This window comes from Phyllostomus discolor, chromosome 1, assembly GCF_004126475.2.
Source record: "Phyllostomus discolor isolate MPI-MPIP mPhyDis1 chromosome 1, mPhyDis1.pri.v3, whole genome shotgun sequence".
Classification (NCBI taxonomy): domain Eukaryota; kingdom Metazoa; phylum Chordata; class Mammalia; order Chiroptera; family Phyllostomidae; genus Phyllostomus; species Phyllostomus discolor.
The window spans coordinates 211,897,890-211,911,069 of NC_040903.2; the positions used below are offsets into that span (position 1 = coordinate 211,897,890).

Below are 13,180 nucleotides of genomic sequence, written 5' to 3' on the forward strand. Positions count from 1 at the left end.
TTCACAGCGGGGTCTGCGGGGCTTGCAGACAAAGGGCAGGCTGCCCAGCCCCCCGAGTGGGCTGGGGTCACTCTGTTTTCAGACGGCCCCACGGAAGTTCTGACCACATAGGGACAACACGGGAGTCTGGGGGGAACTGGCTCTGGGAAAAAAGGGTTCCTGACACAAGACCCACTGTGCGCCTAGGGACTCCATTGTTCAAAACATACCACTGATCACAGCACTCTCTCTTTAAACCCCTCCAGGGCTCCTCGCTGCCCCCAGGCTCAGGTCCAAGTGCCACAGTCTGGAGGTCAAGGGCATATGCCATGACTGGGCACGGGGAGCCGGAGGTCCAGACCCTGGGCTCGGGGCCCACTGCCCATGACTGGAACCAGGGCCCGCCTCAGGCACTCCGTGCCTCGGGCACTCCCTGCCTTGGGCACTGCCTCTGTGCCTGAGCCTCCCCACCTGCAGGGGGCGGTGAACAATGGTGCCCGCCCCGCTGGGCTGCACTGGGACTGAACGGTCGGAGCTCACACAAGCCAAGGACAGCAGCAGGCGGCCCTGTGAGCGCTCAGGCACGTTGAGCCATCGTTTACAGCCACCTGCTGACCTCCGTGCTCCGGCAGCACGACCCCCCCAGCACCCTCCTTTCCCGACCAAGTGCCGCTGCCCCGGGCTGAGCAAAGGGCCTTCGCTCTGCTGTGGCTCCCTCGGGGGGAGCCAAGAGCTCCCTACGGGCAGGCCGTGGCCTGTCGGTTCGTCTCCCAGGTCCACTCCGGGCAGGCTCTGCGGACGCCTCCTGAGCGGCAGGAAGACACACATTGGGCGTCTGCCAGCGGGGAGGGGGGAGGGGGGAGGGGGGTGGAGTGGGCGGGGGGTGTTTCCAGGAGGGTCAAGGGAAGGGAGAGAGGGGATTTCCACTTAACAAGCACTGGCGACAGGCCTAGAACTTGACAAGCATGATCTTATTTAATCTTCGCCACGATCACAAAACCCCCCATTATGCAAAGGTCCAAATCGATGCTGTGGGGTCACAGGACTCTCGCAGGGCCTGAGACACAGGATTCAAACGGCTCGTGGGTGACTGCCAGTCAGGGCTCCAGACCGGAGGTTGGCCCCCAGGAGCCGGTCCAGCGTCCCCGACCTGCGGTTTCTGGGGCAGCTGCTCCGCCTCTGAGGCGCGGCTCCTGCCCCGGGGGGCAGCACAGGCAAACACCCCAGGGCCGGGTGTTCTCTCCTACAACTGAAACGGGCACACTCCAACTCGAATTCCACATCTTCGCGTGTCAGGGAATGTCCTGGTTGGTCATTTCCGTGCAATCGTTCAAAGGCATAAACACCACGTTCAGCCCACAGGCCGTGCAAAATCGAGAAGTGGGCTGCGTGCGGTCCGTGGGCCGCAGGGTGCAGACCTCAGCTGGCAGCCACAGAGCCAGGGTGGGGGGCAGGGTCCGAGCAGGTACGCAACGAAGCACCGAGTCCCCGGCTGGTAAGTGTGGACGGACACACAGATCAGACACACAGACTCCAACACTGCCCTGCTCTCTGTGTCTGCCTGCCCCTCCCTTTGAGGAGCTCTTTGTCGAACCCAGAAATACTGATGCACTTAAACCTTCACTACGACCACAGAAAGCGGGAGAAAACCCCACTTCTCAGACGGCAACAGCGAGGCACCCCGCCCAGCCCTTCGGAGACTGTGGAGAAGCCTCCCACTGGTGGGCTCGAGGCCCAGAGCGTCCACGGCCGCCCACGCAGATGAAAACACGGCTGTTTCAGCGGGACGGTGGCCTCGCCCCTCCCACAGGACCGTCTGAGTCCCCAGGGCTCCTCCACCCAGGGGCAAGGCCCGCTCACGGAGCAGACGGGGTTGGGGACAAGGAGCAGAGAGACACCTCCGGCGCCGGCTGCCGGAGGGTCGTAAATGTCGCGGCCGAGTGGCCTGTGTGACGAACACGCTGGCCAGTGGCTGCGTGAGCGTGTGAGCAACGAGGTGCTGGCACCCCGGGCAGACACACAGTCCATCCAGGCTCCGGGGAGAGGGAGCCAGCCCGGACGGGACCGCAGCTGAGCGGGGCAGCCGTCCAGGCGAGCCTCGTGCCAGGCAGAGAGATCGCAGAGCGCCGTTCGGCCGCCGCCGCCGCCACAGCAAGGCAGCAGATGACAGGGGTGACAAATGGGAGAAGGCTCCCCCTTCTCGCGCACTAGACCAAACAATGAAACCATCTGTGGCCGGAAGAGCTGTCGGGGACGTCAAAACCCAGCCCTCCCTCTGTGCAGGCCGCTCTGACTCTCAGCCAGACGCCGGACACTCGCGCCTCCTTGAGGGCGGGAAGCAGGGGATAGAGGGCGCTGCTGTGCCCCCTGGCTCTTGGGAAGAGGGAATCGCTGGATTAAAAACGCTCCGACAACGTAAACAAGCAAGACCTCACTGGCTGCCCGCCTGCTCTGTTTCTGCCTCACTTCCAAGTGCGTGGCGTTGACAGGGGGCTCACCCCTCGTCTGAGCCAGGCCCTTTAGTGAATAAACTGTTTGTAGGGGGTGGTCACAAAGGCCACCAGCACAGAGGTGTCCCCTGCCGTGCTTCCGTGGTCCCAGCCCCGCTGAAACTAGTGGCTTTGCTAATGAGCCCACTGGAAGTCAGAAATGGGTTTTCAGAGGCAGCAGAAATTAATGGCCTGTCCCCCAGCGTGAGCTCTGCTGCAGTGGGCTCGCTGGCGAAAGATGAGGGTCGGCACAAACAGCATCTGGCGCAAACTGAACGGTGCTCTCCCCTGCCAGAGCCCCGTGTTGGAGCCCTGAGACCCCCGATGGGGTGGTGTCTGGAGATGGGCCCGTGGGGGCTGTTCCACGGGCCACAAGGTCCTGCGGGTGGGGCCCCCATGAGAGGGTCCGTGCCCTTATCAGAAGAGATGCCAGAGAGCCTGCTGTCCCTTGCGCGCTCTGCCGCAGGAGGACACGAGGGGAGAGCAGCCCCCACCAGATGCCGAAGGCACCGGCACCCTGATATTGGACTTCCAGCCTCCGGGCTGCAAGGAGTTAGCTCCTGTTGCTGGACCGCTGGCCTGTGATTTCCGTGGCAGGTACCCCAGCAGACGGAGGCAACGCCCCAGGGGCCCTCCCCACGCAGAGGACAGGCCGGGGCCTCTGGGGGTCCTGCCACAGCCCCGGCCCTGTCGCTGGGGGGGGGATCTCAGCTGCCTGCCTGGGGGTGGCATTTTCACCTGCTGTGAGAGAGCCTCTTAGGCCAGGTGACCCTCATCATGTGTTCAGAGCAGGGGACCAGGAGGCCCCTGGGCCACCGCGAGCGAGTCTTCAGGGACTACCGGACAGCAGGGCTAACCACCCGCTTAGGGGGGAGCCAGGCTGCTCTCCTTCGGCCCGGGGTGGGGGCGGGGCGGCTGGGGTGAGGCCGGGATACTGATCCCATTTTATCGATGAGGACCTCGGGGTCGGGGGCTAGCTCTCCTGCCAAGGGCAGTAAAAACATCTGCCCCTCTCAGCAGCTTCTCAGTCCTCCCCGGGTCACAGCACCCTCTGGTACCCCACAGCACAATGCCCGTTCTCAAGGGACACCTCAGAATGATGCCAGACACACCCCGCATCCGGGACGGGCACACGGTGTGAGGACACAGAGACCCTGACATTGCAAAGAAGAGGGAGGGACATATAAGAGAACCTGCAAACGGGATTTCTAAAATAACAGTAACAGTGATTGGACGTAGTAACTCAACGGGCTGTTTAAGAACAAGAACAAGAACGAGGAGAGGGAACCGGGACAAAGGGCAGGCACAGGGGTGGGGGCAGGGAAAGAGAGGGCGGAGGGGAGCAGATGGAGGGCAGGAGGAGGGAAGAAAATGGGGAAGGAGAGGAGCGAGGCGAGCCGGCCAAAGCAAGCCTCTGTCCACCCGTCAGCAGGCTGACCGCATGCGCATCGGGCGCCCGCCGTGCACAGACCGCCGCGTGACACCGGGGGTGGACAGGGCAGGGACGGGGTGAGGGGTGGGAAGGTGGGCAGATGGACAACTGATGAGCGGACAGGCAGACAGTGAGTGGGCAGAGGGACAGACGGGGGACAGGCGGACAGTGAGTGAGTGGGTGGGTGGATGAGGGGGTGGACAGTGGTGGCTGACAGTGGAAAGATGGGTGGGTGAGTGGGTGGGTGAAGAGGTAGGCAAGCTGACGAGTGGGTGCATGAGTAGCCAGACGGCTGGGTGGGCGATTAAGCGGTTGTCCAGACAAATAGGAGGTTGGATGGGTTGGTGGGGACGTAGACAGGGGGAGCGGAGAGTAAACAGATGTGTAGGAGGGTGGGCAGTTGGGTGGATGGCTGGGTAAGTGAGTGGGCAGTGAGTGGGCGTCCCGGTAGTTCAGTGGGGACGTGAATGGGTGCGTGGCCAGGAGGGTGGACGGATGGGTGAATGTCGGTGGGTGGGTGTTGGGTGGGCGGACCGTAGATGGCGAGCAGATGGATGGACAGATGGTTAGGTAGCGAGAGGGTGGCTGGGTGGCTGGATGAGCTGGGGGACTGGCCGCACCGGGGAACACCCACCACCCTCACCCACCTGGGCCTTGGCCTTCACGGCATCGTACTTGGCCTTCATCTTCTTCTGGGCGTGCTCGTCCACACTGGGGTCCCCGATCCTGTTGAACAGCGAGGCCGCCTCCTCCAGCAGCCGGTCCAGGAGCACGGCCTGGCTGTCCACGTTGCTCAGCAGCACCTGGGCGTGGCTCAGCTGCCACTGCTTCTCCTTGAGGCCCAGCTGCATCTCCACGGGGGGCTCCAGCACCACCGTCATCTTCTGGAACCAGCGGTAGAACTCGTCTTGGGCCAGGAGGTATTCACTCCAGTGCAGCCACACCCACTCGATGCGGCTGCGGGCACAGAGACCACGGCGCCCTGAGACCGCGGCGCCCCGGACGAGCCGCCAGCCTGTCTCCTGGCACTCGGGGTCCGCAGGAGGGGAACACACTGACGCCCACTCTGGGCCTTAGGGTCACCTGGGCGGCTCGCTGACACCGAGGATTCCGGGCCCTACCTGGGTCCTGCTGGACAAGACCCCGGGTCTGGGAGACAGGCTTGTGGAGCGGGCGCAGGGGCTAAGGATCAGGTGGCTCTGACTCCAGACCTGCTCCAGAACCACCAGCCTGGCGGATATAGCTTATGGAGCCTTAGCTACCGGCACCCCAAATCCTCACCCTGTACTCCCACTGTCGGTGTGCAGGGGCCCCCAGTTGGAGCAGGGGGGGACTCTGCCCCAGTGGCGGGGCTGAGCACAGGCACCCAGACTCTTAACCACGGCGTGCCCGCTAACAGACACAGAGTGGGTCCGATAATTGCAGAGGACACCACTGTCTGTGGGCTCGTCACCACACCGTGGGGACGGCAGGCTGAGGGACTGTGTGTGCATTTGGGAGCTGCCATGAACTCGCTGCACAACCCTGCCTCCTCACTTGCCTCAGTTTCCCCATCTGTAATGCAGACGTGACCCGATCTGCCCAGCCATATCAAGCTACTTTGGAATTCCACGTGAAAAGGCTTGAAAAGCAAAAGCACTGTGCGAAGCCCCCCAGCCCACTCACCACTCTGGGGCGGGGGGTGGGTGCTGGCTGTTCCCGTTTACTGAGGGCCTGCTGGGCGCCTCGCTCTTCACGTTTGGCTATCTCCCCTTCCCTCCTCCTAGTAGCCTTCGTGGAACATTTGATTGTGCCCACTGTCTGGACGAGGCGCCCGAGGCTCAGAGAGGTCAAGTGACTTTCCCACGGCCGCACAGCAGGTAGGCATCCGAGCAACAGGCCCCCCTGGGTCTGATCCCCGTTCTTGCCCCGCCCCGCCTGGCCCCCCGGGGTGCAGGCAGGACATCTGGGCTGCAGTGCTAGCCAGGATCGGGCCTTCCTCCCCCAGCCCCGGGGCCTCTCTCCCATCCCGCTGACGGACGTGCCCATGGCACATCTACAAAGAACTAATTGTTGGCAAAACGAGATGGGCTCCCACTGTCTGTTGCCATCATTAAGCTTGATTATAATTAGAGAGAGGCGGGCTGAGCTGGCGGAAATCCCACGAGAACACCCTGTTCCCAGAAATCCCAGCACTGGAGAAGCGTGCCCTGGGCGGAGGCCCCGGGCCAGCGTGGTGGTGGTTGGTGGGCCGGCAGGGGCAGGGGCAGCTGCAGACAAAGGCCTGGCAAGGCCCCCAGCAGCCCTACCTGTGACAGTGAGTCATGTAGGTGACCGTCTCCTCCCACTGGGCCTTGATGTCCCTCAGCTGGGCCAGGATCTCGGGCTTCTGGTCCTCGGGGCAGCAGGCCAACAGCGCCTGGGCCGCCTGCAGCGCCAGGTCCACCTTCAGGCGCCCCTCCGGCTCCAGCCGGCATATTTTCTGTAGTGGGCACAGAAGCCGGTGTCTGGGTCAGAGTGCGGGCGGGCCGAGCGGCAGACAGTGCAGGACGGACAGTGCTGGGCCTCCCTTTCTCCCCCTGAGAGAGTGATAACACTTGCTGCTCTGTCTACCTCATAGTGGGATAGTGTTAATTTTTATAAATACCACTAATTAAAACACCGACATGAGTTAATGTAGCTTAGGAACGAGCGACCAGGTAGGCCCTCCCCCAGCCTGTGCGGCAGGCAGTGGCCCCGATTCCCTTCTGTCCCTCCGTGTGAGGACGGTGAGGGATGACGACGGTGATGACGAGAGCTGGTTGGGAGGAATGCCCCCTGCCACTCGTCCTACCGAAGCGTGCAGCTGAGCGGGCGCCTCTCTAAGGCGGTCTCTGGGCTGTGAGTGGGCGGTGGGGCCAGAACGGGTACCGTGAGGATCGGGGAGACTCCCCAAGACAGGAGAAGGGGCTTTGCTTGGGTTTGGGGGTGGGCCAGGCAGTGGGAGGGGGCAGGGCCCCCCGGGGGCACAGCTGCAGCGAGCACCCCGCAGAGACCTGAGTCCCACCCAGCGGCCAGCGGCCACATGGACGACAAAGATGCCATTGTGACCAGTATGGACCAAACGTCCAGAGGCCACCGTGGAATGTTCTAGACTGAGAAATGTTATGTACCCCCTGCCCAGCCCATTCCATACCACTCAGGAGCAGGGGTCCCACCGTGTGGCCGGGGATGAGTTGGTTGCCTTCCAGTGAGATTTAACTGGATGAGAAATCGGGACAAGTTAAGGGCCCGGTATCGCTGACACCAAGATGCGGGCCCGCTGCACGCCCACCACCACGGGCATCCCGGTTTTACCAGCCAGGGCGCTAGGGCCCTGCAGGAGCCCCAGGAGCTGCAGAACAACCCTCGGGGGCAGTCTGAGGGCCTCCTCCCCACATGCGGCCCAGTATACGCTCGGGCAGAATCCAGCACCACAAAGCAGGGCAGCCAAAAGCTTCCGAAAAGTTTGCACTTTCCCCGCCACGCCCACGAGGAGCCAGCCAGGCCTGGAAAGTCCCTGTGAGGACAACGGCCCTCCCCCAAGGCCCGTCCTGCACCCTCCTCCAGGCTCCTGGACTTTGCCCTCCTGACTCCTGGTCGGAGAGGCGCAGGCTGGACTGAGAGGCACGGGAGACCATGACCCACTGCCCTCTGCCCTCTGCAGGGGACTGAGTGCTGCTTCCCTGCCAAGGAGACGAGGGCTGGCCAGTCCCTGAGGCAGGTGGAACTCCTGCCCCGAAACATCGCGCCAGCGCCTGTGGCCGGGCTGGCAGAGCCAACTGCTGAGCTGCAGACCCCGCCCCCCCTCGCCACTCCGGGGACCAGCCGCTGTGAAGCTCCTTTATAGCCCATCACACAAGCAGGGACACCGTCCAGGGCTGCGTGGCAAGGGACACCAGCTGGCTGGGAGGGCATCCGAGCAGCAGGGACAATGCAGTGCCTTCTGTGGAGGAGCCAGTAAAGGCAACAGTCACGTGGTGGCCGGATGGAGGGAGGACCTCTGGGGAGAAGCGGGAGGCCAGGAAAGCTGGAGGGATGGGGTTAGTCGGTGCCTCCCTCGAGGTCGCCGAGACCAGTGGGGCACAGTGCTGGGCGCTGGACTGGACACTGGACCCCAGGGGGAGCAGGCAGGGCTGGGTGGTTGCAGGCCATGGTGGGGGCTGCAGACAGGAGCACAGGTGGCCGTGGAAGAGCCACGAGACCACAGAAGGTGACTGGAGCTCCAAGGAGGGTTGTGGGAAATCCCAGAAGGCTTCCTGAGGAGGCAGCACCGGCCCCCCAAGCCCAGGGAAGCACAGACATCTGAGATGGGGGCTGAGCAAACGGGAAGCACCGCACGTTTAGGGACAGCGGGGCCCCAGGAAATGCTGGCACGCCCCTGGCCACCAAGGGGACGGGAATCCGGTGAGGAGGCAGCCCAGCTATGGCCGGTCCCCAGTGTGGGGCCAAGGAGGCTGAGAATCAGAGGACGAAGACCTGGGGGGCTGGGGCTCAGGCAAGCAGCTCCCCAGGCTCGGAGCTCGGGGCAGGGATGGTTGGCGTGCCCGTGTCCTGCACCAGAGCCACCAGAAACCACCCCCTTCATGGGGCCGGCTCTGCCAGCACACCCCGCGTGGTGCCAAGCTCGCAGTTAAATTCCTCCCCTCCATCCTCCCTCCCTTTTGAGAGGTGGGGACTCTCCCCTCCCCTCGGAGGGAGAAGCTGAGGTTCCCGGGTTTGGGGTTCAGAAGCCCTGGGGCCAAGGTGCCGTGGCTACAGCGGGGATTCGAGCCCGGGCTCCCGACCTCTGTGCAGCCTCCTCTCCCAGGGGGCTTCCGCCTCCTGAGGGCCCGGGTGCCTGGAGGGGTGAGGCGGTCCTTCCCCGTTTTACTGATGGAAAACGAGGTTGTGGGAGGGCGCAGACTCACTCCCGAGCACGCAGCCTCGGAGCTGCATGGAAATCTGCACCCAGTCACTCTGGACCTGCGTCCCTGAGCTGACGGAGGGATGAGGAGGGAGGCCCCGGACCCCAGGGCGAGGTCCCCAGACTGAGGAGGCTAAGGAGGCCCCGGCCGAAAGGAAGGCAATGTTTTCTCATCACAGAATTGTTTCTGAAATGGCAAAGCGTGCAGAAACTAAGTGTGCCGAGCCCCATGAGGGAGCACCCCGGCTCCAGGTCAAGTTCGTGGGGGCTCACGTGACAGAAGTGCTCCCTCCGGCTTCCCGGGCCCGCTCACCCTGGCCGAGTCCATGGCCCTTCCTGAGGACCCTCCCTGCCTTTGCTACGAGCCAGACCCACCGGCCACGGTAACAACCCGCCCACACAGGGTGCCCGCCGCGCAGGGATGTGCACCCTAGAACGGCGAGCGCACACCCAGGGCAGCGGCGTTTCCGGACAGAGCGCGCCGGGAGCTGGGCTGGGAGGGGGCCGGGAGAGACTCGTGGGCCAGGGAGTGTCTCCTTTCACAGGCACACCCGGGCGCAGACGACAGGGCGTTCAAGTAGAGGTGACAGCACAGAGGCACAGCGGCAGAAAACCCAGGAGGTTTTCTGCCAACAGGAGGACCTACGTACTTGGGAGGCGGGGTTTTAGGGGTGCGGGTGGGGAGTGAGGCAGGGAACAGGGCTGTGCCAACACTGAAGGACTTTGGATGATGCCAGGTGGTATGGTTTGGTGGTTCTTTGGGTGGGCCACGGGGAGCCACAGAAGGTTCTAGAGGAGCAGAGTGACATCATGAGATCCACTCTGCGGTGTTCCTCACGTGTGCTGGGGTGGCCGCCTGGACTGTGTGCACCCCTGTCCCCTGTTACGCCGTGACCCCGAGAGCAGGGCACGCCTCAGCCGCCTCCAGCCCCGGTCCCCACATGCAGGCGGCTGGTGACGTTCTGAACCCAGCCCCGGGATCGAGCCTCCCCCAGATCAATTCCTTGAATTCTGGCCCATCCCTGTGTCTAGGGGTCCATTTCGCCATTGAAAAGTGGGGACGATAAAACCACACTCACAGGCTTTTGTGAAATGAAACAGGAAGCCGACAGCGGTGTTCGGGGATCCCTCTGCAGGGACCCACCCCTTCCCCCGCCCCCACATCCCCTAACCTAACTCCTCCCCATTGACGCCTCTGCAGCAAAGTCCAGGGGACCTGACCTTCTCCAGACTCCCCGCCTGCCCTGGATTCTTTGCGCACTTCATCATCCAATTGGGAAGCCTCTGATTGGGTCACTCTAGCGGGGTCACCCCCTCCTTTCTGCCATGACAGTGAGTTTTGGCCAGGGCTCACACTAGCACGCCCAGCACACCAGGCATTCATTGTTCATGGACAGAACCCCCCCCCCACCAAGTGTGCGGTCAACTTGTGCAGGAGAAGGTAAGCCTCCCTCCCCTTAAAAGCAACCATTGCTAGGTGATAAATTATAATCGTGGAATATCCCAATAGATGTAGCCTGACAGACATGCAAGCCAACTGCTTTGCTCACAGATGGGAAACTGAGGCCCAGAGATAGACGGGGTCTTGGCCAACATCACACAGTCCTGGCGTCAGCATGGAAACTGTCACCCAGCTCTCTGTTAGCCCAGTGCTCTTTCCCACGACGACGCTGGGCCGGGCACCAGGCATCTGCACTTCCGGTCAGTGTAGCTCCTCATGCATCAAACCCTGCTCCGTGCCAGGTGGGGGGTGCACCTGGGCCCTGGCCCTGGAGAAGCCAAAGGGGTCACTCCTCGCTGGGCACAGGCCCCTGAAGGCTGACCTGGGCCCACCCAGACCCGGCTGCAGGGAAGCAGGGAAGGGGGCAGAAGGCCGGGCCTGGGCCAGCTGGGCTGGGGACCCACCTGGCCGCACGGTGCCCCTGCCAGGACAGGGGGCCCAGGGGTTAGTGTGAAAGTGTGGCCCGAGGACCGGAAGCAATGGTGTCACCTGGAGCACGTCGTCAATGCCACATCTCGGGCCTGCCCTGACCTCCGGGATCAGAATCTGCACTTAAATCAACATCGTCAGGAGACTCGAACACCTCAGAGTTTGAGGAGCACTGGTCCAGGCCGGAAACCTGAGGCCTGAGAGGGAGGGGCCTGGCCGAGGCCACGGGTTGTCGGGGCCTCCGCGCTGCGTACCTCGGTCTCCAGCAGCCTGGCCTCCAGGGCCGCTCGGGGCCCCTGGGTGTTGTCGTTGGCCTGCAGCCGGTCCTGCACGGCCTTCATCCACTCCTGGGCGTCCTCCACGCTCCTGTTGAAGCCGTCCTGGGGCTGCTGAGTCATGGCACCTGCGGGGGCTGAAGGCAGGACCACGTGAGACCAGGCAGAGGGGCGAGAGTGCCGGGGGCCCCAGGGCAGGCTGACGGGGCGGCCAGCGAGGGGGCGGAGGCTGATACTGTCCAGCCCCGCCCCCTGTGCTTGGACGGGGAGACACAGTCAGGGGTGACTCTGTTTGTCAAAGGGCCAGATGACTGGAAACAGCAGGAGAGGCAGTCAAGTCGGAGCTCCTTGTGGCTGAGCCCTGACAGCGAGCCCAGGGGGCTAGGTTGGCGAAGATTCTCTCTGGCCTCTCTGCTTTCCTGCTCCGAGCTCACCCCACCCTGGGACGCAGCGGCACTTTCCCGTCTCTTTGGGTGGAAGCCCCTCCCAAAGAGGATCCTGAAACACACGGCCTCACATTGGCTGATGGATAATGAATCTGATCTGAGTGAATCAAAAGCCTCACTCTAAGAAACACAACTTTTGGTGTCAGCTGAGCTGACACCAGCCCCTGAAACTGGCCTGAAAGTAACATCTCGGGCGGGGGGGACAGCAGGTTAGCCAGCTGTCTGGTCTCCGCTTGTCCGCCGACAGAGGGTCCACAGCAGACATTGCTTCCACCGAGCCTCGCACCACCTTCTCTAGGAGGCGGATGACTGTCAGCCGACTTAAGCTCTTCAGAGGAGACCCCCTGGCTCCGCCGGCCGCAGGAGACCTGCCTGCTGGTGCAGGTCCCCCCACTGAAGCAGCAGCCCTCGGCCACCGGCCCAGTGCACCCTCAGCCTCACCTCCCAGCTGTGCAGGTGAAGTCTCCAGCAGTCTCCTATCACTGCCTCAACCCCTCGGAGCCCGGGCAAAACTCTCCCGTGGGCCAGTCCTCGTGGGGTTGTGGGAACTCTAAGCTACTTTGGATTAAAGTTATTTATATCTGCATCTTACGTGAAGGATTGTGTCTAGCTTATCCTCCCATCTCCCATGATGCCTTGCACAGAGTAAGCCCTCTGCAAGTGTTGAAATAGCCTAGAATTGGCATAAAGTTTAACGCACCAAAAAAAAAAAAAAACAACCACAAAACTAGAAACAATCCCAATGCCCAATACTGGGCATTACTTAAGTAAATAAGCTACTGACACTTCAGAATATTCTGCATCCAACAAAAGTATGCTTACAACGAATTTGTGATGGAGAATTCTCAGAATATAATGCTAACACCGAACAATGAGACAGAACTGTATATTTAGTTGTCACAACTCTACAACAAATAAAAGCAAACGGGAGCAACAACTATGCTTGTAGCAAAGGGTCGGAGGTCTGGCCATCACAGTGCTCGCGTGACTGAGCTGGAGGGAGGGGTGTGGCCAGAGGGACCGATGCCACGTCCCACGTGACTTCAGGCCTCTGTTTCGCTGGCACGGTGCCCCAGGAGGCCCCTTGGTTACGGACCATTGTCTGTGGTTGGTGGAACCACAGTAGGAATTTTTCTGTTTCCTTGTTTTTCCTCTTCGGTCCTTGGTGAATTTTCCAGAAAGGGCAACCATATCCTCTTTTTAAAAACAAACAAAACAGCTCCTCGAGTTGGCTGCATAGTTTGCTGGCACTTTCTTCTCAGCCGTCTGTTGGTTGTGTGGCAAGAGCTGGGCGGGAGCCTGGGCACCCTCCCCTGGGGCCCTGCCTGGGCGGGCTCTGCCATTGGACCCGCCTCGAGGGGGGCGGGTGCCTCAGGGTGGCCTTGGCCCGCGACCTGAGCCCACCCGCCCTTCAAAACTCACTCTCCCAGTGCGTTGTTTTCCTTTCAGAGCCATTTCGACTTTTTTTCCTGACAATTTAATACGTGCCCCACAGCCACTCCCAGGCTTTGAATGCTTCGTTTGAAAAGCACATTAGAGTGTGCAGGCGTTTAAATTGGTTCATTGTGGCTTTAATCTCTTGTCTAGTGTGTGACTTGATGGGCTTCCAAAAGCTCGGCCTTTGTTTTTATAAAGCAACAAGGGGGAGAGGCGGGATGGGGCTCCTGGGTTTCAGAAGTGACCCAACAGTGGGGAGGCTCTAAACACCCAGGGCCTGTGAGGCGTG

The 13,180-nt window shown here is 62.0% G+C and overlaps 1 protein-coding gene across 3 annotated transcripts in view; it reads right to left on the reverse strand.

Moving 5' to 3' along the window:
- Positions 1-13,180, reverse strand: part of SYNE3 (spectrin repeat containing nuclear envelope family member 3) — a 70,485-nt gene that overhangs the window by 29,554 nt on the left and 27,751 nt on the right. Inside the window, exons 1-4 of one of the 3 annotated variants that reach the window (XM_036013720.1) lie at positions 11,896-12,020; positions 10,988-11,145; positions 6,189-6,361; positions 4,548-4,857 (exon numbers count right to left, since the gene is read on the reverse strand). In XM_036013720.1, coding sequence (XP_035869613.1) covers positions 4,548-4,857; positions 6,189-6,361; positions 10,988-11,131 — 627 coding nt within the window. In that variant the 5' untranslated portion in view covers positions 11,132-11,145; positions 11,896-12,020. Of the gene's footprint in view, positions 1-4,547; positions 4,858-6,188; positions 6,362-10,987; positions 11,146-11,895; positions 12,021-13,180 lie in introns of those variants that run through there. The other 2 variants (XM_036013734.1, XM_036013725.1) reach the window with 2 other exon arrangements.